A 26,767-nucleotide genomic window follows, 5' to 3' on the forward strand; every position below is an offset into this window, starting at 1 on the left:
ATTCCAGCATATATCACGTACCTCTTGTACAAGTTCGGTAGATCTAAAATACCAAATCATATTTTATACAGTTTTAGCTTAAAGAGGTGCATTCTACTGTGATTAAATGGAGTTTACCTATACTTAAAGATTCTTCTCATTTACAACTTTGAGACTAGTACTTCTCAGCATATCACTGAGAATTATGAATAAAGTCAAACAAATATTTATAAAAGATTCGTAATATTTATACAGCTAGATGATCCTATGCACACTCATAAGAAATATCTATCGGAAATTTTTCGTACATTGCTTTCGTAAAACCTCCCAACAACTGACTTATACACCCCTCGACGCCACAGTTATCCAACCCGATTGGTTCTCTTAACCTTCCAATAGTCGCTGCTTTAGGCCCTGGGCCGCAAGCTTACCGAAGTTCTCCAATGCACCCAGGGACATAATTTCCAGCACGCTAATGGTCGTGCCGAACATTTGGGTCCAGAGACGTCGCAGTTCAACAGCCATGAGCGAGTCAAGTCCGACGTCGACTAGACTGACGGAAACGTCAACTTCTTCAATGGGCTTAAGCATGAATGAGTAGACGCGCTTGCCAATTTCCAGAGCAAGGAATTCGGCGCTCTCGGGCTTGTCGAGCTCGCTGGGGTTGGCGGTGACGTTGGCGAGGAACTCGCGGAAACCATCGCCTTCACCCGAGCTACTGTCGGCGTTGTCCTCCTTGGGAATGTTGTGGTAAAGACCCATGCGGCGGTCCTTCTTCCAAGCCACGTGGTTGCCAGAGTCCTCCAAGTGAGTGTCGGAGTGAAGACCCATGATAATGGGTGAGGGGCCACGGTGCAGAATGCCGAGGTGAATGTACTCGAGGACTTCACGCTCAGTAAGGAACTGAAGACCGTTAGAGCGGAGGTTGCGACGAGCCTTGTCGTTGCCAACGACGACACCAATGTCGTCGATAGGGCTGACAGCGATGGCAGATGCGGCAAGACCCTGTCCGTTTCGGTACTGGGTGAAAGCCTCCAAGAAAGTGTTGGCGGCGTTGTAGTTAGCCTGACCGGGGACGTTGATTGTAGCGACGATGGAACTGGTGACAACGAAGAAGTCTAGCAATGCATCCTTCAGAGCGTTGTGGAGGTTCCAGGCACCATCAACCTTGGGCGAGAGACCCTCAGTCCACTCTTGGTGTGTCATCTCAGGGAAAAGAGCGTCCCGAAGAACCATGGCCAAGTGAATAACACCCTTGACAGGCTTAGGCGATTGCGCAACGGCAGACTTGACGAGCTCGAAGTCTTGGATAGGTCCAGCAACTGGAGTGAGGACACATCCCTGGCTCTTCAGCTCAGCAATGAATGCCTTGTCCTCGGCGGAACGACCAGCAGACCTGGAGATCGCGGTGATGTAACGAGCACCCCGCTCAGCCATCCATGAGGAAATGGCCTTTCCAAGACCACCGAGACCACCAGTGATGATGTAAGAAGCTTCAGGGTCGAAGCTCAATTCGCCAGTAGCGCCCTGTCGGATAATTAGTTGCCTGTTCCAGTCTTGAGTATGATTTAGACTTACATTTTGCGCCTTGCTGGACACCTCGGAAGAGATAGAGAAAGGTAGGTATCGGCCAACGTTGATTGTGCTGTTCTCGACCAAGAACTCCCTGTCGGGGAGCAGGGACTGGGAGAGGTCCTCTTCAACAACCTTGTTGAAGACATTAGCGATGTAGCTAGCCAGGTCGGACTCAGCCGGGTCGACCTCCAAAGTAGTCAGAGACAGGTCGAGCTCTGCACGGATGGATCGTAGAAGACCAATCGACAGACCAGACTTGGGGTTCTTGGTGTTCTTCTGCGCAGGGGGGAGTAGCCAGAGCAGCTTTCGTGACGAGATCGATTCGGCGTTCTTGAGCAGATTCTTGAAGATGGTCCAGTTCTCGGAAGAGATGTCCTCGAAGAATGGCCTCTCAAGGTCCAGAGCGAAGATAACATTGTGCTCGTTGGCGACGTCCTCCGAAAGACCCTTCTTGACGACATCAATGCCATACTTGGACAATCCGTCAGCCAGCTCGGAAGTCAGCTTGCTCTCGCTGTTCTCGGTGACTAAGACAACAGGAGCGTTCTTCTCGCTCGAAGTGGTCTTGGGCTGCGTGATAATGGTCGACCAGTATCGGAATGGTAGTGGTGCGTCGTATACAACATTGTCTGCGCCAGTGAATCCAGCAGACTTGAGGTCTTCGTCCCAACGGGCGTTGGAAACAAAGGGCTCCCATTCACGACCATCAGCCTCACCAGACCACCACGATGAGAAAGTTCCGAAGATGAAGTTAGGCGAGCTTCCGATGGTTGCAGGCTCAGAGAGCAGAAGTCGGCCATCCGGCTTCAGCACCGCGTTCAGGTTCTTCAAGGTCTCCTTGAGGTAGGGAGTTGCGTGGACAACATAGGGGGCCAGGATAAGGTCGTATGAGTGAGCCTCAAGACCTTGTGCAAGAGGGTCCTTGCTGACATCAAAGACCTTGTACTCTAGGTTGGGTGCATTGGCGAAACGCTCACGGGCCTGAGGGAAGAAACCAGGCGAAACATCGCTGTATGTGTACACCGAGTAAGGAGGAAGCTTGCCGTCCTGGACGACTTGGGACAGGATGGTTTCAGTAGTACCACCTGCTCCGGCACCAATCTCGAGGATTCGAAGAGCGGGTCGGGAGTTCGACAATGCGCTGACGTATCCGGCATAGTCGAAGTTGATAGCAGTGTAAACATTGGACAGGATATCATTCTCCATCAGGAGCTGTGCGGCATCCACGGAACCAGTGTACAGTCCTTCGATGTTCTCACGGATCTGTCCGATCGCGACTGCATAAGGAGCCCTTGAGGGGATCTTGCTCAGTTGAGCATACTTGTCAGCAATTAGGCTAGCCCTCTCGCTGCTCGACAGGGAAAGGAAGTTGGAGATATCTCCAAGAACTGGCGACTTGCCGCTGGCGGCAGCGTCAGCCTTGAGAGAGATCCACTTTCCGTACTTCTCGAAGTGGCCGTTGGTGGCTGACTTGCCCTTGATACGCTCAGCGGAATCCAAGATGGACAGGAGAGTAAACTCTTCCAAAAGGCGGGTAGCAGCCTCGTCGGACGGGGGCTTCACGAGAGTAGAAGCTTCATCCCTGAAATCGAAATCGGGGCGCCATTCAAGGTAGGCACCGTCGGTGTGGTGCTTAGGACCAGCGTCCTCGTCAGGCAGAAGCGTGAAGCGAAGACCACGGATGCGCAGCAGAGTTTTACCATCTGCCACACAGTCAACATTCATAGCCGAGCCATCGGCCGTGCTCTGGGCCACAGCTCGCATGGATGATGCTCCACGGTACACCTCTAGCTCTTCGATCTCGGTAGGCACCTTAAGCTCGGTGTAGTTGCGCGGCAGACCCTTTGACCCGGCAATGATGGAAAGCTGCAAGCAAGCATCCATGGTAGTGGGGTGGAAGAGGAATGGTCCCTTCATGATCTCCTCAGTGGTGTTGACCGATGCAGCTGCAGCATCGGTGGTTGTAGCGGCAGACAAGTCGCTTAGGAGCTGGAACTTGGGGCCATAGTTGAAGCCAACCTTGGCAAAGGTGTCGAACCATCTGGTCGCATCAGCTTTTCGAGGAAGCTCAGCTTGTTGCTCAGCTGCTGGCGCTTCACCGTCAATAGCCTTAACCAAACCTTCGCAGTGGGTAATCCAGGTCGTTCCATTGTGAGATGCGATGATGAACTCAAAGTAGTCAGATCCTGAGATCGGTCGGAGCGAGGTGTAGATCTCCTTTGGTGTCTCGCCTAGAACCAACGCTGTGGTAACTCGGGTGTTCTTGATGCCGTATCCCGTCTGGATTCCAGTGAATTGCCGGATAGCCTCACCTGCAATGCCCACGTAACCAGCGAAAGGGACAACAGTGTCTTCACGGACCTTGTGGTCGGTGATCCACGGAACATGATCAGTGACAAGTATCAATCTCCATGAAGGGTTAAGCGTGGTGCTTTCAGCAACCTTGCGGCCGAGAAGCTCGTGGTGACCATACGGACGAAGACGCCACTCCTTGGATATTCTTGGCTCATACCAGTAAGTCTCCTTCAAAGACCAGGGGTACTTGGGAATGCTGGTAATAACCTGGCCAGATGGGTACAGAGAGGCGAAGTCGACGGTGACATCTTGCTGGTAGAGTTGTCCTACTGCAGACAGGAAGGACTGTGTGGAGTTCTTGTTTCTCAGCATGGTCGGGACATACTCGAACTTCGCGTTGCGGCTGGCGCAAATTTCACGAATGGGTCCCTGGAGGGTGGAGTGAGGACCGATTTCGAGGAAAAGAGGGTTCTTAACTTCTTCCGTGATGATCTGGACAGCAGAGTTGAAAAGGACAGGGGATGTCAAGTTGTCGACCCAGTATTGCGGTCCAAATTCTTTGACGTCGGTGATCTTCTTGGCCCTCAGACTGGAGAAGAGAGGGACTTCAAGTGTCTCTCGGTCCTGAGCGAAGTTGGCGAACTCATCGTTCAAGCATGCCTTATACGCGTCCGACAAGGCCACCATGTGGTGGGAGTGGTAAGCCATCTCCACCTTGAGAGCGCGAGCGAAAGCATCAGGCAGAGCGGACTTGATGTTAAACAATGCCGTCTGTAGCTGATCAACGTCACCTGAGATGGTCGTGCTTGAAGGGCTGTTTTCACAGGCAACGACGACTCGCTCAGGGAGGAGCTTTCGTGTCTCTTCAGCGCCCAAACCGATGGCAGCCATTCCACCAGGGGTAGTGGACTGCTTCGAGACGTGGCCACGGTACCAAGCCGAAGTAACAGCTTCGCGTAGTGTGAGTGCCTCCGCGGCATAGGCTGCAGCAATTTCACCACTGGAGTGGCCCACCACGGCCTGCGGGCGGACACCAAGGCGCCTCAGCGCATTAACAATACCAATTTGAACAACTGTGGATAGAGGCTGGGCCAGCTCAGCACGACCCAACTGACTCTCGCCGGCGGGCTTGCTCAACTCCTCAATAGCCCTCCATGTCGGCTTGCGATCGCCCAAGCTCTGTAGGATGTCATCCATTGCAATCACATCTTCCTTAAATCCGGGGTACGAGTTGATCAGGTCGTGACCCATCTGTGGCCATTGTGCACCTTGTCCGCTGAATACCATGACAACAGTAGGCTTCTTGGCGGGTTTGTTAGTAGGGGGAGCGAAGGTCGCCGCAGCCGCATCAGAGATGACCGAAAATGATCTCCACTTGAAATGCTCCCTGCGTCGAGCAAGGGTGTATCCAATGTCAGGTAGACGATCGGAGTTGTTTGAAACGTATTGCTTGAGGTTCTCAATTCCAGCCTTCAGGGAATCCTGAGAGTTGGCGGAGACAAGAGCAAGCTCGGCACCGAACCGAGACTTGGTGAAATCCTTGAGGTATTGCTCGGCGGATTCAACGATAACCTAGTTATTTGTGAGTATAGGTGGAGTTGTATTAGAGGAGCGAACTTACGTGGGCATTGGTACCGCCGATGCCAAAGGAGTTCACGCTGATTCTGTATGCCTTTCCTTTAGGCCAAGGCATAGGCTTCACAGGAATGGAAATCTTCTTCTCCTCGAATGGAACTACGAATATGTTAGAGTAAGCCTTCAGAGTTGACGTAGTTAGACGGGAAAGCTCACTTCTGGGGTTAGGAACCTCGAACTTGATGTTGGGAGGGATAATCTTGTGCTCCAAGGCCAAGACAGCCTTCATCAAACTCGAGATACCCGCTGAGGCTTCCGAGTGACCAAGGTTAGGCTTGACAGATCCAATGTAGATACCATTGGGCTGGCCAAAGACATTTCCAACAGAGATCGCCTCGACGGGGTCTCCTACTGGGGTTCCGGTTCCGTGACACTGAAGAGACATGTTAGTTAGATCACTAAAGTAGCATTACCAATAGTCGACCCTTACCTCAACCATAGCAGTCTCAGCCGGGTCCAGACCCGCATCGACATATGCCTTTCTCATCAGTGCCTCTTGCGCCACGATACTGGTAGCGAATAGACCAGTGCTTTGACCATCCTGGTTGACACCAGTGTTCCGGATGACTGCTCTGATCGGGTTGCCGTCTCGGATGGCATCAGATAGCGGCTTGATGTAGATAGCATTCACTGCTTCACCACGTCCATACCCATCAGCACGTGCGTCGAAGGTCTTGCACGAACCCTCAGGGGACATAATTCCTTCCTGTGTCATAGAAGCAGTGGTTATGGGTGTCATGTTCAGGTTGGATCCAGACACGATTGCAGCATTGCAGTCACGGTTCTGAACAGATCGAACTGCGTTGTGAAGTGCAATCATGGAGGAGGAACATGCTGTCTTGATGACAAAGCTTTATAATGTTGTTAGTACCTAAACTAGCTCGTCTATCATTGGTAAAGGGTCGACTTACGCAGGGCCACGAAGATCATACTCGAAGGCAACCCGATTTGCCAGCATCGGGTCGAGATGACCTGTAAGAACATACCCAGTAGGGTGCATTTCTTCTTTGGACTGTGTCTGTAACCAATCCTCTGAAAAGGTGCCAACGAAGAAGCCTGTAAGACTACCCCGGTAGTCAGTTACACCCGCACTCTCCAGGCACTCACGGACAACGAGCAGGAGTAGACGTTGTTGCGGGTCAGCCTTTTCTAGTTCGTTCCTGGTCATTGTGAATAGACCAGCGTCAAAGGCAGCTAGGTCGTCTTCCAGGAAGTAGGCATGATCTTGATAGACGGTGTTCGTCTTGCCCATATCGCTGTTGAATCCCTTAATGTTGTAACGGGAGAGAGGTACTGGGGACCTTTGGTCCTTGCCGTGGTACAACACATCCCAATAGTCTTCAGGAGTCTTGACGCCGCCTGGAAGGCGCATGGCCATTCCGCAGATGGCCACAGGCTCAATGTAGCGTCCTGTTGGTTGACTCATTTTGTCGGTGTTGTCGGTGTTGTCGATCTGAAAAAGAGAATTCGACAAGTTGTATGTTCGAAGTGAATGAAGATAGCGATTCAAAGTAAGGCCTGAGGTGTATCAGTCCGCTCGTCCTGTCCTATAGGGCGGATTCTGTTGGAAAGTGAATGAAGACAATGATTCAAGATAGAAAACCCAAGTATAATGAGTCCTCTCGACCTTTTTATAATCAAGACATACCGAGACTCGTCTGCCTACACGTCTTCCTTCTTGCGATATCGCATTATGCTGCGAGGCTGAAGATGATAGCACTTACACGGATAACTTCCTGATAGGTCCATCCCTCGTGCAGATCGGCAGGGGAACGCAACAGTGAACACGTTTTGGGAAACGTGAGCTGCGACGATAAGGTCCAGAAGACCTGCACGATCCCATCCCTTCAACAAGTCATTATGGTTGAGCTAGGCTTAGACGTGATGTCAGAATCGGTAACAAGATATCCCATCATCCCGATGCTTAGCGGAAGCTGCAGGTACTTTTGCCGTCAAGTCTGATTGGTGGAGCTTATAATCACATTCCTGAAAGAGTATAAACTAAGTCTTAGTTGAGTCCTGATGTGCTGATTACCTATGGATCTTACAGGTATTAGTGGGCACTTCGCAAATATTATCTACAGCAGCTTCCATATCTCCGCGTATGTAATTTGAAACTCCGAATCGACTCGCTATAGCTTATTAAGGAATCTCACTTATAATGGCGAAAATAGTAAGCTTGATGGCAACATCGGCGATTCGGGTTACCTTACTAGGTACCTAATTCATTTTCGACTAGTTGTACTATATCGAACATTCTCACCTTACATACATGTTCCATATTATTAACCAGCAAGTCATTTATGATAATATTAAAATCAATTAAGTTATATTTGCATATTTACCTAAATATTACAATAGTGAGATTAGTTTGGTAGCTACCTTAGGTATGTATGTATTTGCTAAGCTTATGTCATGTTTGGGCTCATATAGACATTATAGGTATTACGTTGCGATTAAAACATCTCACATGTTGTTCTTGCTGACTTTCCATTCACATGTCTGATCGCCAAGCTGTGCGTAATCAATTTCCTTATTTCCTTAGCCTCAACGGGTATCAGACCACCTTCACCTCATCCAGAACGATATACTAGTATAGCTTCGTAATCAGTTAGTATAGTGTGGAATGGGGAGGCCCGTAAGGATCGAACGGGACTGCATACTAGGTTAATTATTCCGAATAGTGCCACCGACGTACATTGCATGATTACCTGATACATTAATGTGCCGGCGCCTATTTCGTATCTGCAGAATCAAGCCCTGCCTGCAGTGTAGGATTCCCATTAGGCCTATCTTCCTAGTCGATATCTAGTATGACGTTAAGATTTTGTCCTTGTTCCTGCGGTGGTTTATCTCAAACGGAAAATGACAGCCAGCCGAGACTCGCAACTTCGATAGTAATCGCGGCATGTTTCGCAAATCTCTGTTTCGCAATATTGCGCCACATCCTTCCCAAAGCTTATATCACAATCCTTGTTCCTATCCACGACTAAGCAGATGCGGCTTTTGCCTCCCTGTCTTCATCATCCTCCGGTTCCTCCCTTGCCGATGTCACCCGGCCACGGTCTCGGCTTGCAGCATGGGTCTTTTGAGAATCTGGTGTTGCACTGGTGCGCCCGCCGCCCTGGCTTGCTATTCCGTATCATGGATTTTCAGCCTCTCTTTGAACTTAGCCAAGCCAACTTACATGTCCAGATAGGTCGGATTCGCAAGCGCCCGGGCTCCCGAATCAACTTGGTGAATCTATTGAGTCTTAGAGGGCACTGCTATCATCAACCTTGAGCATGTTGATTAGCTCGATCCTAGATGCTGTGATTCCTTCCCGTTTGCCCGTTCCCGGTAGGGGTATCATGTATGCCATGCCGGCACCCCCACGGCTCTCGAAGCGCCAATACGGAATGCAAAGCTTGATACAGTTGCTAGTTTCGTGGCTAACTTGATGTGATACCCGGTAGTTTGCATTTAAAGGACGAGCATCCCGGTTTTTATAGTGCTTACGCCCAGCTCACTCGAATGCAAATCGGAATACGGAGCGGGCCGGCGCCGTCGTATAGTATATCGCATCACAATGCTTAGCAGAGTGTGTGTCTAATCTAAATAAAGTATTTAGTTAGTTATTCCGTATTCCGTATATCATCTTAATTCTGCACGTCGAATCTATTGCTTACACATTACACATAGTTATAAACATGAATCTGTAATTCTCTTAACTACTTGAATACTGGGATAAAGACTTCACAATTTTCGAGCTTTGAGATCAGCCTCAATTACCTCGTTTATAATTTTTATTAAGTGGAGAAGGATCATTTGAAGTCAATCCCTTTGGTTACAGGGATATGGATGCTACCCTCATGCATTGTAAGACGTGATCCTACGCTAAACACCTGCATTATCATCAAGTTGCGGTCAATGCTACGTAGTGTATAATCCACATCTTGGTTTCGTAAGGAAGTCTCATCCTTAGACGGCTTCCTACGCGCCGTATTCGCATTATGCTTCCGTCAACAGAAGAATGATAGACCGTCCAGATGTTACCGTCTTCCCCTCCTCGAGTATTTTAAAAGCCCTTATCTATCAGAACATCAGGTTGGAAGAAACCAGCAACCACACTTCATTCCGACGCAAAGATGACTCGTGTACTTCTCACTGGTGGATCAGGCTTTATCGCAGCTCACATTTTAGAGAGTCTGCTGGAGCATGGCTACTCTGTTGTGAGTACTGTTCGATCCGCACAGAAAGGTCAACAGATCCTTGACTCACACAAGCAATATGGCAAAGATAAACTCGACTTCGTCGTCGTCGAAGATATCGAGAAGCCTGGAGGTATGTTACTTCTTCCCCGGAACGAATAAGTACCTACTGTAGAAAATATACTGATATAGTACCAATAGCCTTCGATTCGGCTGTAGTATCGGACCCACCGTTCGACGCAGCGGTTCATTGTGCCAGCCCTTACCACTTCAACGCCAAAACACGTGATGAAATCCATCAACTTATCAGCACGGCCATTAACGGTACAACTGGTATCCTCAAGGCCATCAAGGCCCATGCCCCCACAGTGAAGCGCGTGGTTATCACTTCTTCGTACGCGGCCATGGTCGACTATGGCAAGCCGTTGACACATGTCTACAGCGAAGTAGATTGGAACCCAATCACCGAGGAGCAGGCTTATTCAAGTGCCCCATTCGCTTACCTAGCAAGCAAGACCTTTTCCGAGAAGGCAGCATGGGATTTCGTCAAGGATGAAAAGCCTGGCTTCGCCCTCACCACTATCAACCCACCCATGGTCTATGGCCCTGTCATTCACGCACTCTCCTCCCTTGACTCGATTAACACTAGCAATGCTCGGTTCGTGAGCCTACTCAAAGGTAGCCCCACAACCCCTTGCCCCCCCACGGTCAACTATCTTTTCGTGGACGTGCGAGACCTGGCTTTGGCACACGTCCGAGCTTTGGAGAAACCGGAGGCAGCAGGCCAGCGCTTCCTAGTTACTGCAGGAAACTACAGCAATGCCGAAGCCGCTCAGATTATAGGCGAAGAATATCCCGAGTACAAGGACAAGATGCCAGTTGGCGAGGCCTTGAAGCCTGGTGAGAGACCTGCTACAGGAGTGAATGGGTACGACAACAGAAAGAGTATTGAGGTTCTTGGCTTGAAGTACAGGACATTCAAGGAATCCGTTGTGGGTGTTGTGGATAGCATCAAGGGGCTACTGTAAGATAGGTAGCTTTCTGCAACGAATTCATATAGCCTACCTCTAGACTTTCTAGAATCTACCCCTCCATGTCTTAGCTCGAAATAGTCAAGAATCTGATAACAATCTGTATGTATGTATAAAAAAAACGTGCTAGCATTAGATCGGTTTTTAGCAGTAATAATAGGTTAAACTTCGGGGATAAATTATGATAAAACCTAGTGTGAAGCGATGGCGTCGTTCTAAGACTTCGTATACAACAACCTTGATGGGACGCGTACGTGCAATTAGGCGTACCTATGAGGTAGCCCGGTAAGGTTGAAGTTAAGGGACTTATGTGGCTTACGTATATTATTTGTCATCTGCCTGCACTTAATAACCCTGTCTAGGCTATGTACGACCTGGCTGACTGCATTGTAGATCCCTGCTAGCCTTATAACCAAATCCCGGCAAACCTCGTGTGCTACAGAACGGTACCTGGGTACATATATCAGTGGAGAATTGGTGTAAAGAAAAGGCAACGATAACAAAGTAACAAAGTACGAAAATTACATGTAAATAGTTCATTCAGTACCTAATATACCAGAGGGGACACAATTAAGAGACAAATATATTATAAAACCACATCGTTTTATTAGTCGTACTATCTAAAATAATTGATCAATGAAGTATATATTCCGTACATAGTTTGAGTGTCTTGGTTTGATTCCTGTTATATGTACAGCCGTGGCACAGCTTATTTTGACTAGGGTCTCGGAAGCATAGGAAGCATAGGCTTTCACTAAGCATCCCCTGAACAGGATTCGACTCCTCTAGACCACTTATACAAACCAAACTTGCGCAATGTGGATATACCTTTGATCTACCTCCTCGTTTGGTAATCAACGTTCTGCCCTCGAGTGCTAGAAGGGAACAAAACATATGCAAAGTGTTATTGGCTGAAGCAACAAAGGGACCTTCCTCATAAAGTAAGGTATCAGCAGTTTATTGCGTTCTGGTTGAACACACCCCAGTGTTGAATTTACCAAGCAAAAATTGTGCTCTTCTGGCAGTTGAGGACATACATAGCTCCCTCAATGATGTGCATTAGTAGGTCACTTTCATGTACAAGCCACTAGGTAAACTAAATTCCAAACAATTTAAATTATACTATGCCGCCCTATATGCATAGCCCTCTACCCTAAGCCTTATTATGCTCTAGTTGGATATATGTCGCTTTAATGTAGTAAAATAAATATTCCTTAACTCTCCCCTACATCTCCGTCTTTTATGAGGACTACCCCAAATGTCCCTTATCTAACCTATGCAGATCTGGACATAATCCTTATTTCTTGACCAGCAGTCCAGGACCTACCAATATAACACGCGAGATAATAATGGCCGCGCCACCCTACGAACATTAGCCATCTGGACGTAGTTATTGTTTAATTTTATTAGATATACTTACCACAAGCAGTGAGATACCACAGAAGATCTTGAGACCAGAATAAGAGCCGCCCTGGGCAGTCACAATGGCTCCAGCGATAGGGCTGCCAAATAAGGCACCAAATGAGGAGAAAGCATATAGTGTGCCAACTCGGAAGCCCAACTTCTGGATATCAGATATGGAAGCCACAAGTGCGGGGATGATCGCCAGAGTTAATCCCGAAGCGAATCCGTACAGCACCGCATAGACGATAATTGGAGCAACCGCGGCCGCTGGTAGCCACAGAGCAAGAGTGATGATTCCAGAGAAAAGCGTGAAGATAATGCAGACGTTGAAGACTCCATATACGTCTCCAAGATGAGCTGGGAAGATTCTTCCGAAAATACTTGCCGCATTAATGATTGGAACAAGATAGTTCGCAAGGTCGGCCGACATGCCTGATTCCTTCGCCTCAACAATAATGAAGTTGAACGGGAGGAAAGCGCCGAAGTAGACAAAGAAGGAACCAACGGCGAGAAGTAGGAACGGTAACTCGGTAAAGGGAACAAAATATTCCTTAATAGTGAAGGGCTTTCGGACAGGGGGGAGACGGGACTTGACGGCAATATTGCCAAAGATCAAAAGTCCAAGGATTAGGAAGGCAACAATACGCATTGCCCATCCAAAGCCGACCTCTACAATCAAGTGTTGGACCATGATTGGAAGCACCACACCGCCGAGACTAGATCCAGAGACCATAATACCGAATGCTAACGCTCGGTGTCTCTTGAACCAAGTCCCAGCCGCAGCAATAGCTAAGCGCTGTTAACTACAGGTTTCGCCCTCGCAGTTATGCAGATATTACTCACTAGGATAAAATAGAAAACTGGTTCCAATTCCACTGCATATGGCCTGGGCAAGGAAGAATTGGTAGTACTCTTTAGATATCGAGATCATCATCATTCCCAAAACGTGCAGAATGGATCCGAAAAGCAGTGGCCATCGAGGGCCATAGTTGTCAGCTACTTTGCCAGAAATTAAACCCTATGAAATGATTAGCAATAGAGCAAACGAAAAAGGCGTATTATCATGGTCCCACGAGGAAGAAAAGCATGAATGACTCTGCTGCCGGTATCCATGCTACGTCGCTAGGCGTATACGCTGCGAGTTGGTTGGCTTGATAATAGTCCTGGAAAACACCAATACCTATTATCTTAGTCAGCGAAATGTTATATTAGTTCTCCATAAGCATTGGCACCCTACAATTCACCCAACCAAAACTGGAGAAAACTGTACAAAATCCACCAGCAATGCAGAACCATGCCTCAAAACCTCCATCCGGGAACGCGTTTGGATCAGGGCCAGAGGGAGGCGTGTTCTCAGCTCGCTCTGACGTCGGATCCGAAGTATATCCATTCTCGGGTGAGCCGTTCTCGAACTTTTCTGATTTGCGATCGCTCGAGTCGTCGAGGACAGTCGGGGCCTGAGACTCAATATCCGCGTTAGACTTCATCTTGACTTGGCTACTGACAAGCGAAGGTAAGGGAAGGTAAGGGAAGAGTTGAGGAATTAATTGTCGACAAAGTGTGGAATTTCAAGAGTGACTCCTGTCTCACGTACTTATAATCGGTAAATGATTACGGATTAGAAATGTAGTATATTCGGACACCGCTTTAATCCTCATTGGGAACCATCTTTCGTCGAAAGAATACTTGGCGCAGATAAGTATGCTAATCCCTATACAGCATCATTTTTCGTTGTAAGATCTTGGCGCAGGCAAGAGCCGCATTTGGTGCTGTAAATATGCGGCAGATATATGGACCTACAGGCCTATTACGGTATTACGGAATATACATAGGTACATGCCAACAAATAGGGCAGATCAATTAAAAACATTCCGAAACAGACGAGATTAGGTAAAACTCAATCTATACTATTTCAATACTTCCCGCATATTAGTCTTTTCAATGGCTTATACTTAATTACTTACTTAAATATATAAACAAGCTTAACAGGTATGCACATATATGCGACACAACCTTAATGAATTATAAACAAAGTTCACAAATTGCTACAACGTGGCATGACAAGGTCTATAAACCGTAGGTAATTACCGTGCCGCAATTATAGCGTTGTGTAACAGTTTTATCAGTTCCGGGTATCACTTGGTGGCACTTCTGACCCCTGCGCGCGTCTTGATGCTGTCAGATTATTAAAGTACTGACAGCTTGCGGGAAGGCTGCTGATTATCGAAAGGTCAGATCCTTCATTGCAATTTAGATCCATACATGTATCTGGGAGGTACTTAATGCAGTACCAGCGCCACCAGCCAGTTCTTGGGATTTAGTATTCATGCATTTTAAACCCCCCTCTCAATATCATACCACCACGATAACACACGACATACCAACCATCGTATGCATCTCCTAAGAATTGATCTGTACATCTCAACCCCTCGTAGATTTCTACATAGAGTGCAGCAATGGCCGTTGACCGCATCGCCCATTTATCATCTGATGCCTTAGTTATCTTCTACATCACTCATCGTGACTCCGTGCCCTATGAGATCTGCGCAATCTAGATTATCCGATTACCACATTTGGATGCATGTTGCGCCCTTACGTAGTCTTGATTTCAGCCATCGAATCATCTTGCCGTTCCTAGCTTATCAAAGAAGCATTTCCTACCTTGGTATTGGGAAGATTGAAGAAGTTTCCAGATCTGTGGGGCGAGGAAAAACTACGGTATCCAATTAAGAAGAGCCGTATGCTTTAGGTATCAAATTTAGATGCCAAGATACCAAGAAGAGGTCACTCAAGGTTCATTACAGGTACTTTGGTCTCATAACAAGTTTTCTATTATATAATACCCCGCAAGTAATAACCCTTTGATACGAAGTAAAGGCGGTGCATTGTCTTATCTCACGGCATCATGAGGCGATGATTAACTAAAAGCATTTAGGCGCATGGCGAAGTTCATTGCGAAGGCCGAGATGAAGAACACGGCTTACAAATAAGCACGAAGTCGTAGTGTATGTAAATTAAAGAGTGATGCTATTTGTAGATTACCATGACAGCCCTTCCACGTAGATTACCCCACAGAACAGGTGTAAGTAACTGGCAACCAAAATTATTAGTAAAATGACATGGCCCCATTCTGTTTCGTAACCTTCTCAGAATGCGGCCGATGCTTGCTAATTTTATATTGACAATATTCTTAATGATCTAATTGATCTAATTGATCTAATTGATCTAATTGATGTATTGATGTATTGATGTATTAAAATCGTGGGAACGTTTCTTACAAGGTAGGTCACCTGACCAGGTCCGCCAGGCCTGCCAGGCCGACTACCTATTTCTTGTCACTCCTTAATATCTTGACCAAAACACGGTATTACTATACGATTGTAATATCATTAGATTGGCTTTATTAAGCTGATTTAGTTTATATAAGTAACTATTGTTAAATATGCTGTTGTGGCCGAGAAATATAAGATTAGTTGGCCTTATCCGTAGATTACATGCCACTATTCACAGATGAGTATAGCCTTATTTGCAGATTAGTACCTCTTATTCGTAGATTACTTTTTCAATTGCACTATGAAACACGGTCGCATTCTTTCAAATTTAGTATCAATCAATTAGTTTAAATGTAAGGAATTCAAATATGTCAAAAGATTTGTAAATATCTATTATTATCATTGAAAATATTGAACTTTTGTAAGTGCAGTAAGGTAGAATTATTGGATATCAATTTACAATAATTTTAGTCAACACTTGTATACACCTGTTTTGTGGGGTAATCTACGTTGTAGGACCGGCACGGTAATCTACAAATAGCATCACTCAAATTAAAAACATGGGCTTACTACCTAACTTGTATGGGAAATTGAATATAAACATTAAACGTCCAAACTTTAAGATTGATATAGCTACCACCTATACTCACATATATGAAGATAAAATAGTCACACCTTACAAGTCTGGTAAAATCGAACTGCATATAAGACAAAGATAAGGAAAGTTCAGTTACAATGTTGTATTAGGATACTTTTCTATAGAAAATTAATACTTGTTAAGTACCTAGGTCAGCCGCCGTCAGCTGTCATCATCGGCATATATATCCCGAGTTTTTAGTAGTAGGAATTCTCCCAAACAAAGCAGTCTTCACGTAATCTGAATGCTACGGTACCTAGGTACGTATGACAATACTCTGCGGGCCTTGTGCATGTTCTTGTCTGAGACACTCCTAATACACTCCAGTACCACGGAAAGTCATATGGGGTAACAATATCGTTGTAACACAGCGGCTTACATGAACACACTACTCCAACGAAGATTAGGATCCCGAGTGATCCTAGTGTCGATCTTTTGCTAACCATGGTCACATGTTGAAAGGATCTGAGAGGCGCTTGGCCAAGTCCCTTAGAGACAGTGACTCTTGGTTGTTACACAAGAGCGATTCAGCACTGCTTGACTACGTGACTTAGCTATTAATAAAATGAGACACTCGGAAAAGGTGTTCTTGAATAGGTAGCTAACCAGTAGCCAGCTGGGACTCATTTATCATACAACTTAAACAATGTAGTACTAGTATTCCTATTATACTCACTTTGACTCGGAAATATTACTTTGCTGTCTCACAAGATTCGTCACCTAGCCTTTCACCGACTTCTTTAAGTTAGATGTTAGTATAAAAATAACCCTAGCTGTATATATCCTAATACCAAAGGTCGTGGGGATATGACGAAAGTTAATTAGGTGTAACTAACTAGCGTAATACTTACACTTTGGAGAATTAACATAATATCTCTTCTCCGAGATCTTGATATGATAGGTACCTTGAGTATAGTGATGATGCTAAAGTCGTTCGTATCTAGGAATAAGAGGGAAAGCTTAACTGATACACCTACACATTCCATCCTAGAATGTTTCATACTGTGTTTGGTAACAGTCCCTTAATCACTGGTTTTAAAAGCTTGAACATCTAAAGATAGGTACCTATTATGTAAATTATAAAAGTTTATTTTATGTGAAGTTTTATAACATTGTCGGAATAGTGACTATACTACTTGTTACTTGTGAATCACTTGACTACCATTTATGAAAATATGAGTTGAAAATGAGAAGTATAAGTACCTAAGTTGAAGTACGAAGAACCCTGACCATGGGTTACTAGGATGGTTAGGTTAGAGGGGTCCAAGGGCTTAGAAAGTATTTAGAAGCATTGCGCTTAGTTAATGAAATGGTATTTAATACTTTAAGTTGGTAAGTGTTGCGACTCGATTCTCATACTAACGCCGTAACTCACTCGTGTTTTATACCCCAAGAACTCCTATACTTTTTAAACACTTTTTGTCAGCCAAGGTTCTTCGGCGTCGCTTGCATCTCTCGTAGGGGTATACTAGTGCTAGGTAATTCGATGAATCACAATTTTTATACATAGTAAAATTGGGTGAGATTCTACTCGATCCCTATCTTGACCAGCCACCCAATGGCTCAGCAATGTCCGCAAATGTCATCATCGACAGTCCCCAACGTGTATTGGGACCTTCCATCATGTGCATATTCTGTATCCATAGCCATTCCCGCTCGTGGCCCGGATGAAGCCGAAAATACTGCCGAGCGCTCCAAGATGGATAGGTTGTTGCGTGGCCGCCATATGTTCCCATTTCTATTCGATGGAAATACTCCATTGACTGGCATACATAACGCGCCATCCTTGTCCCCTCGCTTTGAATATCTTGTATCGAACGGCCAGTACCTGTATTGGGTAATAGAGTGATCCGGTTTGGAGATTCCGACGGGCTCGCTGCATCTATCACTGTAGCACCAGCTTGAGACAGGAGATCTTTGAGATCAATCTGCCGGCCTAGCCTTGCTTGAACAAGGCTATGTATTTGGATAACAGTGCTATATAGCTGGGTACTGACCGACCAGCACATAACGACAGGGACTGCGACGCTGAGTGATTCAAACTCAAAGCAGAACGGGAAGATCTTGTTTGAAGGGTCGGCATCGGCCGGATTTACTGCGCGACTTGGTACAGACCAGGATCGAGGAGTTGGTGAAGCTTTCCAGAATCCATCGTGCCACGATTCTACCGACTCCACCATGGCTAATATTGATTGCGTAACTGCAGCAGATTCCTTTAGAAGAACACTCTGGTCGCTAATCGAAGGGAGGGCAACTGCTCGTTCAAGAATGCCGGGGAAGTCGGCAATCATCCTATAAACCTCGTCAAGAGCCACGGCTAACCCTGACTCAGTTACGATTTGTCGCCATATATCGTTTTCGAGAATTTGTGCTTGCCTCTTCGTCAGAGCTTCCAGGGTCTGCTAGATGGTTAGAAGATATACTGGAAGACTTCCTTCCTTATACTTACGCAGACAATCCTCATACGCGAAAACAGATGCCGCCATGCTGGAGTACTCTTCATTCCCGGGTCACGCAATCGAAGGATCTCTGCAATACCGCGTGCGTGGACACTCCAACCATTTTCTGCAGGACACACGAAGAGCTATAATCTTTGTTAGTAATGCTGTGGTCAAGAAGGAAGTGTGGTACTGAGATATATTAGATCGTATCTGGGCTCAAAGACTAGTCTTGCTAGGGTGCTTCAAGTTATCCTCTATACGTACTTCACATGTCGACAGTACCACTATAGCGGCCAATGTTTCTTCTCGAAACCTCCTTTCCGAGTCGGCTAAATCGGAGTAAAGATGCTGCAGGGCAGTGTTATACTGGTCAAGGCATTGATATAACGAAGGGCCTCCTGTACCAGTAACATGGAGCTGGGCGAGACAGAATGCGAAGAGGGCGGTATCGAGTGATTTGCTAGGCTCATTGAGATCTGTTACATGGTAGACCCATGAAAAGCTTCCCTCACTAGAGACCGACTGCTTTGGGAGATACATAGCTTCCAGTAGCTCGACAGCGTACATTCGAAACTCACGGCAATTGTGCGAAGACTCAGAGAACAGTTGGTGCAAGGTTGCTTCTGCTTTAGGGTTAGGCGAAGCGCTTTTCGGCCCCTCCTGCGCTCTGAGCTCCGACAATACCGACATCGCAGTGGTCGACGGACACGAAGGAGTCCGATTGACAAAGATCAGATCTCGACCATAACCAGTACATTGTCGTTTTGATTTGATACACTTTAAACAAAAGGGTCGTGTCATATCACACTACCAGGGGGTGACGTCAGCAAAGTCTACCAAGGACCAAGGTAAATGCTAACGAGTTTAGCAGAATGGTATAGATTTGAAGATTGGAGGCTTGGAAGTTCATCCCTGGAATATCAAAGCAACCGGATCGACACCCGTGTTGATTACGTCATGTGCTTTTAATCGCGTACCTTCAATCGCTTCAGTCTGCAGGTGTTGCAAGCCTGCGACTTCCCTGCGACGCCAACCATGTGTAGATTGATAGAGTATAAGAGTATAGTCGATATAGGCGCTCAAGAATCGCGTAATTGTTAATAAGACGTGTCGTTTATTTTGACACTATTCCGAGTGGATGATGATGTGGTTTCTATGCGCAATATGCGGGACCCAAACTTTGAAACTTGAACTCCACATAGTTAACTTAGCTGCCGTAAGCTTAATGTTAAGGTTAAACCGGCAAGAGCCGAACTGCATGAGACGGGAGCTAAATAAGGTTGAACCTTAATCCGTCCGGAATGCTGAGCTAAATCCGTAGGTACCTAAGTACTAGTGTCTATCACCTTTTTATCATAGTCCATTTAAATGCATATATGCACATTGTAACGCATATTTGCACTAAATGATACTCCGTAGCGATATTGTAGCTCGGAGCAAGGAACCCACACGCCTAGGCCGGCTTGGCTCGGTGTACGGAAGTATACGGAAATGTAAATCATTAAAAGTAGTTTTTCGATGGTAGTGATGACCGCTATGTGAGAACTGATCCCTTGGTATTTTTAATAAAGAATCCCCATGATTGTGGTGGAGACGAGAGGTCCTAATGATATCAGAAAGCTATGTATATTTTTCATCCCTTGAAATGATGTCACACCGGAGCCCGCCCCGCTCGAATTAACTTAAGCTTTTGCTCCCTAGTTACTTCAATCTTTATTATACGGAATATGTTGAGATCATGGACTTTCTTGCCGGACTAGGGCTACCTACTGAGTAATGGGGTCATCTTTTTCAAATCGCGCAAAGGCCCTGATCTCATCGAAAGAGGCCAATTAAGAGTAGGAATAAGATAAAATAAGCGATGATTAGGCGACAGTTTTACTACGGGGAGCAGAGTTGCCAGTGGTCTCTATTATGATTGCTTTATTAGTTAGAAACAAATGAGGGACGGTGAATACATGAACTTCCTTTGTATTAATAACACTATAGGGTATCGAGAACCTTTATACCATCGCCAATATGTATCTGACTACCGACGGTTATTGAGAAACTCATATAAGCCTCTCATGGCATACAGCTTTCCAAGTTAGTTTTATTGCCGTTGGTAAGATGAGAGCCTATAGGTTGTTATAGCAAGACAATCGCAATGTCTTCGGTGATATCGCTGGCAATGACTGGTATAGGAAACTTGCATAGTACTGGAATTAACAACGCTGATCGTGGCGATATTGATGATAATATAGATGGTCTGGTGCGGACGAAGCGTTCGTGGCGTATGTCTCATTGTAGATGTCCATGATTATTATACAAAGGGCTTTATGATAACATCTTTGTACTTAGCAGATATCATCATATCTAGCCCCGAAAACCTTGTCGATCCCCACAGTTGTTGCACGTGGTCAACGTGGAGGCAATGGTACAGGTAACCTTTCTGATGGAGATGGCTATATGCTTTAGGGGTGGTGTAAGAAAACGAATAGAGTCCTTAACTAGCCAAAATGTACACTTGTATTGACTTATACCTATAGATGAGGTAAGATGAAGTATTAGTATGGGGGCTTATTGTCCAGTTTCCTTAACACATACCCGAATATCAGTCTGTCATATCGGATGAATCTGAGGTTGCATAGGAATCTTCCTTGATACAATATTCAATTCTATGGTTGTTACGGCCGAAGACTATCCTGTATTAGTCATTTAAGTTGGTGGTCTGTGCGATTACTGCATTGTTTTCGGAAATCTGCTTGTCCCTCGACCATATGACGGCTTTGTGTTAAAAGAATACCTTCTCATACGGACTATGAATAGAAAATTTCGAAAAAAAAAAACAAAGAATAAATATTCCAACACTTTCTAAACGATGCATAGGTAAATTGAAAACTAGAAGTTGGACAACTTTCTGAATGTTAATGAGTGCTAATGTTCAATGTGTATTAGTAGTTGCGTTGGGGTTATTGTCGGCATCTCGAATGTCTAGGATTTGAGCCGCATTGCTCGAATTGCCCCTGATTAATCAATTACGCACTTCTGTGGCGCTTCTTCAGCAGCCGGCCTTCTCCGACCCAGTGGAGAAGTGAGCCAAGAGAGAGGTTTTAGATGGTTGACGATGCCTTTTTTGGTATGACCTACTCGTTCCTCCATGAGATGAGCTTACATTCCAACGACTCTTTGTGTTAGCCCCACCCGCGGAACTATTTTTCTCGATGAACTTGAGCTTCATTATAACTATTCATCGGTCAACAACGGCCATGGTTACTTTCTTTGAGAGCTCTCTTTGTTACTTTACTTGCGCGATGGGACGTTATGGTGTGTATAGGAACCCCCTATGTGGGGGTGCTTCGTTGTCTGTTGAAGGGGTTGAGAGATGTGTACGATGCTGCTCATCTTTAAAGGACCCTCCCCCGTGGAATGGGTTGCCTAAAGCTCGGATTCACTTGATGCTTCATATACATTCCTTCATACCATCCACCTATTTCCACTCGTTGTTTTTGATGCCGGAGATGATCACCTTTTAGCCTCAGTAGCCTTATCGTGGCTTACATTATTTGCATACCTGTCGTTGCTGTGCCAGACTTCTCATGTTTTGTTGACTTCCATATCTCAAGATACAAGGGCACCAGTTGTGCCATCGAACCTCTTTCTTGAGAAAGCTTTCCACGTTTTTTTTTTTCCCCCAAGCTCCAAGCATCAGCAGCTCTATCTTTCCGTGTGAATACTCAATTTTGGAGCTGCGCTCCCCGCCTTTCGACGTTATGGCCTTCACGGCAGTGCACTATCCGACGGACAAAGACCAAAACCAAGCACCTTATTGGCCTGAAAATGAGGAGCTGGGGGTGGCAAGCGATAACAACTTCTTTGAACAGTTCCTTGCCTTTGATTCTTCAGAACCCTCGGCTCTAGGTGGTGGCAATGACTTACTCGCGAATCCGCCCAGTCCGTCTATCCTACTCGAGAACCTTGATGCTGACCTGTCCAATCCGTCTACCGATCAGGACACGCAATCTGGACAGTCTCGAAGCGAAACATCTGGCTCATCTATTTCGCTAGACTTTTCCTCGATACCGTCCCTAGAACAAAGCAAGTCAGTACCATTAGAACTCGCTGCCCCTCTCATATCAGATCCTATCTTGTCCAACGGTTCGATTTCAGATTCAGAACTTCTTCGCTTAGAGGGCATCTCTAGACTCTCGATAGAGTCGCCGAAAAGAAATGCTACAGCACCTCAAGGTTCGCCTCTCGCAAACCAAGGTTCCCTAAGCCCACGTAAGCATAGTCGCGTTTTGAACTCGTTCTGCTCCGCATTACGCCGAGCGACGCATTGGTCGAAGTCACATAAGCCTCAAGAACCCCCGATGGAAGTAAGCACGGCAATAATGGGAGATCCGTTAAAGACAGAAGACAGTGTCTGTTACGACCTCCCAGTGGACTTTGATCTAAGCGGATTAGGTGATGTCAAATTGGAAGAAACGTCCATTTCGAATAACCTCCCCCTATCACCGCCACTCACCGGTCGGATACCTGCCGATCATAACTCGGACGATATAATGAACTTCGTAAGCGGTCATTTCGATGACCCATTCTGCGATGATGTGCTGGCTCCGCCTGCTATTATCGACTCCGTAGGTAAAGGACACGACATAGACTTGAATACTCCGATGACAACCCCGGCGCTAGACGACGATATTTTCTATCAACAGACACTTGATCTAATCGGTTCAAACGGAACCTCACTCCACCAGCAGAAGCCACAACCCAAATTACGGAGCACAAGCTCGGCAGAGTGGCCGATGGAAGGCATTCTTAACAACGATAGCCAGAACGGCATTTGGCCTACATCGTCCTCTCCAGGCGCAGGACCGGCATACGCTTCTGACAGCGGAGGCGGTATATCAAGCCCGGGGTGGTGGGATACGCCACAGCAGGTCAATGGTCACCGCCATCACGGTGGTCGCAGTCATAGCCATAGCCATAGCCATAGCCATAGCAGTGGCTCAATTCACAACAACGTATCACTGAATCTCTCAATGCATAACCAGCAGGCGGAGCTTCCATACGAGTACAGCACCGGCGCAGATATGTCGGGACTAATGATTCACATGCCGCAACCCCGTACGCCACAAGCAGCAGTGTTGAGTTCCAATATGAACGACCCACTCATAATGCCCTCTCCATCATCTGCCTACTATCATCCCCCTCCTCATTCCGGTAGCCGTCGAAATTCCTCAGGCCCATCGCAGTACCACCACGGGCACCATAGCGAGCACCGCCGACCACGACCTCGCGCTCCCTCCTCTGGTGCCCGTCATTATGGTAGCAGTAACCCCTACGGAGGCCCGATGACTTCGCCACGCAAGGTATCCTCATCAGCAGCATGTTATACACTACGTGAAGAATCGATGTCGCCCACGCCTCTCCCACGCCAACGGACCTCCTCCTCGTCTTCAAGTTCCTCTCTAGCTCTGCGCAAGCAGCGGTCATGGAGCCGGCAACACCGTAAGGGTGGCGAGCCACGAACGCCCAGCAGCGGCCGCGTGCGGTCATCATCCTGTCGGTCGGCGGGTTACGATCCTAGCGGCGGCGGCGGCGGCGGCGGTGGAAGCTTATCCATTGAGTTTTGCAACTACACGCCGAGCGACAAGAAGGTGTTAATGAATGGTGTGGCGCCGAGCGGGTCAAGTAAGACCAAAGCGCGGCGCGAGCGCGAGGCCCAAGAGAAAAATGAAAAGTACGTGGAGGCAATTCGCGCTGCGGGCGTCGACGTGGAAAAGTTGCGTCAGAACGGTTTCCTCTTCACCAAGTAGCCATTGAGCTGATTTTCATTCGTGCTAGTTGGATGCCTGTCTAATAAGGAGTCTGAGAGAAACATAATAAGGGAGGTCGCCATGTGAACCCTGGCGGACTTGGCCGGCTAGGATTGTTTACTCTTTACTTCGCTGCTTTCTTGTGCTTGTACGTGGTCACACTTTGACAAGTCTGGAAGCAAGCGGATAGGTATGTGGGAAGGAGTTGGGTTCGGGCAGAAGACATGGTTGAATAGGTACTTACGTCCTAACTGTTGAAGTGTACTAATAGCGATGAAGTCTCCGTCGTATATGACTGTAGCATATCGCTGCCCCCTCCCCCTTTAGTGGAGAATTCCCCTATTATCCCCCGCCTCCTATTTACCTAATGTATAGCGGCTATTTGGGCTGCAGGTATTTTGTGTTAAGCTATTTAGGTTGAACAAAGTGGAATATTATTCGTAATTAATCATGTCTATTCGGTGTGAAAGCATGTAAGATAGAATATGGTACGATTAAAATGAGATTTCTGTGTCATGCAACTACCTCCTATACAATGTACGAATAATACGCCATCGATAATATCATAATTGGGCTGCAAAACTGTTAGGGATATCTAGTAACTTTACCAATAATCACTACTGCGACTTTACTAGGATCACTCAATAATGATGGTAGGATTTAACGTTGGTAATTCAAATTCTTTTAAAGCTAATATACGAGCCTACCGCTAAAGCACGACTTAATTTCAGGTAAGTTGGACAAGTGATCGGACGGCGATCTCCTAACCTAGAGTGATAGAAGCGGTTCCGTTGCTTGTAGCAGATCCACTAGTGTATCCTTCTGTCGCGACAATCACTGTAAGGTTGAAGATGTTAGTACCAAGACCAGGTATCAAAGAAATATAAAGCTTATCAGAAGCAGGGTATTCTCACTGTAGTCATGACCTCCAAGCCTAAGGCCGAGCTTAGCCCATTCATCAAAGTGCTTTCCGGTGCTAATGGTTCCACCGACTCTTTGCTCGGTGCGGACGGACCAATACTGCTGAAAGGTTGCCGTTCCAATGATAGAAGGCTTGTTCACACGGGTACTAGTGAATACTTCGTAGGTTCCCTCATCGATGGTGAAGTTGCCCTTGGAAGTCCAAGGCTCATTAGGGAGAAGATCTCCATGAGCATCCATGATGTAATATTCGATTAGTGGGTTGCGAGTCCAACCGTATACGGCCAGGTAGCTCGGTCCCTTGGGCTCGTATGTGCCGGAGTATGTGACGGCTCTGGAGAATTATGTTAATATAGATACAATTGCCATGATACTTTTGTTGCGATTTCAAAATATCAGTAGATGACTCACCTGTTGCCCCCCGGGCTCCATCCCTTTCCACAGACGAAGCCGCTTGAGCCACCGCTGCTTTGCCAAGTTACGCTGTACGCACTGCCGCCACCGTTGTTGCACTGAAATGTACCGCCACCCTCCGACCAGGAAGACCAGAAGTAACCACCTTGTCGAGTCTGGATGGCATTGCTGTTACCTCCATGGAAGAGGTCTCCAATTTGAGGGAGGAACCCCGAGGGCGCTGTGAAGGCCCCTGTGAATAGGGTGGCAGCTGTGAGAAGAAAGGAGGGCAACATGATGATAAACTTGGTACAGTTGAGGATCTCGTCGTCTTCACTTTATGAGATGATGACTTGCTACTTATATACTTCTGATTACGGGAACCTTTCATTACCTCTCTGCATCTATACAGGGGATCACGTTTAGCCTGAAAACCTCGTGGGCTTCTGGGATTAGTCTCGGGTAAGAATACTCAACTAAATTGATTATGCCGCACCTTATTACCAGAACCAATTGGGAATTTCCTCGCTGAGCTTGGTATAAGAAACCAAAACATATTTCTTTATGACCCACATGATACCCCACAGTCAACTGCCAGATCTAGCCCCGGACAATCGGAATAGACCTGGGGTACAGGGTTCGAGACCAAATAGACAATACCACTTTCTCCAGGTTAATATCCTGGCTCCTCAATCAATCCGGGGCAAAGCGATTTAACTGGTTGGCAGATTAATATAGCCGGTGTGCTACGGTGTATGCTCAGATATCACACAAGACCACATTAAGAGTCTCAACCCAATTTCCAAGAATAATACCTACCTAGGTACCCAGGTTGAAGGGCGGGGAAGTTGAATACAACTTAACATCCTAATATCGACCATAAAGCCATGTTAAAACCACTACACCCAAGCGTCATCGATCCTTGTTATGGCTTTTCTTATATTAGTAAAGTACTGTAGTTAGTAAGTTGTTGGAGCTGAGACGTGAATGGTACCTAGGCAATAATGAGGCTATGGGATGATCAAATTCATATTGAATACTGCCTGCTTAACTTACGGAGTAGATAGTCCGTCGCCGGGGGAGGGAGGGGACGGAGTTCGGTAATAGAGTATCACTTATGGGTTCCAGGCGATCTACATATAAACCATTTCATGACTGGCATCATGCCGGACAGCGGATAAAGTAAATTGGGT

General features: G+C 46.5%; 7 protein-coding genes across 7 annotated transcripts; 2 read left to right on the forward strand and 5 right to left on the reverse strand.

The window, feature by feature from the left end:
* Window positions 1-215: 215 nt before the first annotated feature.
* F4817DRAFT_349523 (acyl transferase domain-containing protein) lies at window positions 216-5,859 on the reverse strand. Its single transcript, XM_049304835.1, has 4 exons — window positions 5,653-5,859; window positions 5,533-5,599; window positions 1,558-5,431; window positions 216-1,506 (listed from the first exon to the last, which is right to left on the reverse strand). The coding sequence occupies exons 3-4, from the start codon at window positions 5,134-5,136 to the stop codon at window positions 364-366; spliced, it is 4,722 nt and encodes a 1,573-aa protein (XP_049155244.1). The 5' UTR covers window positions 5,137-5,431; window positions 5,533-5,599; window positions 5,653-5,859; the 3' UTR covers window positions 216-363.
* Window positions 5,295-7,028, reverse strand: F4817DRAFT_251641 (thiolase-like protein). The gene is made up of 4 exons (XM_049299173.1): window positions 6,396-7,028; window positions 5,915-6,335; window positions 5,641-5,857; window positions 5,295-5,583 (listed from the first exon to the last, which is right to left on the reverse strand). The coding sequence occupies exons 1-4, from the start codon at window positions 6,908-6,910 to the stop codon at window positions 5,453-5,455; spliced, it is 1,284 nt and encodes a 427-aa protein (XP_049155245.1). The 5' UTR covers window positions 6,911-7,028; the 3' UTR covers window positions 5,295-5,452.
* Window positions 7,029-9,377: 2,349 nt separating this feature from the next.
* Window positions 9,378-11,002, forward strand: F4817DRAFT_349543 (3-beta hydroxysteroid dehydrogenase/isomerase family protein). Its single transcript, XM_049304836.1, has 2 exons — window positions 9,378-9,807; window positions 9,876-11,002. The coding sequence occupies exons 1-2, from the start codon at window positions 9,612-9,614 to the stop codon at window positions 10,700-10,702; spliced, it is 1,023 nt and encodes a 340-aa protein (XP_049155246.1). The 5' UTR covers window positions 9,378-9,611; the 3' UTR covers window positions 10,703-11,002.
* Window positions 11,003-11,797: 795 nt separating this feature from the next.
* F4817DRAFT_349547 (major facilitator superfamily domain-containing protein) lies at window positions 11,798-13,682 on the reverse strand. The gene is made up of 5 exons (XM_049304837.1): window positions 13,347-13,682; window positions 13,183-13,289; window positions 12,953-13,127; window positions 12,126-12,898; window positions 11,798-12,068 (listed from the first exon to the last, which is right to left on the reverse strand). The coding sequence occupies exons 1-5, from the start codon at window positions 13,594-13,596 to the stop codon at window positions 12,003-12,005; spliced, it is 1,371 nt and encodes a 456-aa protein (XP_049155247.1). The 5' UTR covers window positions 13,597-13,682; the 3' UTR covers window positions 11,798-12,002.
* Window positions 13,683-17,114: 3,432 nt separating this feature from the next.
* Window positions 17,115-19,683, reverse strand: F4817DRAFT_349552 (uncharacterized protein). The gene is made up of 4 exons (XM_049304838.1): window positions 19,437-19,683; window positions 18,724-19,266; window positions 18,468-18,602; window positions 17,115-18,417 (listed from the first exon to the last, which is right to left on the reverse strand). Exons 1-4 carry the CDS (start codon window positions 19,494-19,496, stop codon window positions 17,557-17,559), a joined length of 1,599 nt encoding a protein of 532 aa, XP_049155248.1. The 5' UTR covers window positions 19,497-19,683; the 3' UTR covers window positions 17,115-17,556.
* Window positions 19,684-22,093: 2,410 nt separating this feature from the next.
* F4817DRAFT_251716 (uncharacterized protein) lies at window positions 22,094-24,487 on the forward strand. Its single transcript, XM_049299174.1, has one exon. The coding sequence runs from the start codon at window positions 22,212-22,214 to the stop codon at window positions 24,258-24,260; it is 2,049 nt and encodes a 682-aa protein (XP_049155249.1). The 5' UTR covers window positions 22,094-22,211; the 3' UTR covers window positions 24,261-24,487.
* Window positions 24,488-24,956: 469 nt separating this feature from the next.
* F4817DRAFT_251723 (glycoside hydrolase family 11 protein) lies at window positions 24,957-26,095 on the reverse strand. Its single transcript, XM_049299175.1, has 3 exons — window positions 25,593-26,095; window positions 25,175-25,515; window positions 24,957-25,097 (listed from the first exon to the last, which is right to left on the reverse strand). Exons 1-3 carry the CDS (start codon window positions 25,868-25,870, stop codon window positions 25,024-25,026), a joined length of 693 nt encoding a protein of 230 aa, XP_049155250.1. The 5' UTR covers window positions 25,871-26,095; the 3' UTR covers window positions 24,957-25,023.
* Window positions 26,096-26,767: the final 672 nt, after the last annotated feature.

This window comes from Daldinia loculata (assembly GCF_022478755.1).
Source record: "Daldinia loculata strain CBS 113971 unplaced genomic scaffold F4817scaffold_65, whole genome shotgun sequence".
NCBI lineage: Eukaryota > Fungi > Ascomycota > Sordariomycetes > Xylariales > Hypoxylaceae > Daldinia > Daldinia loculata.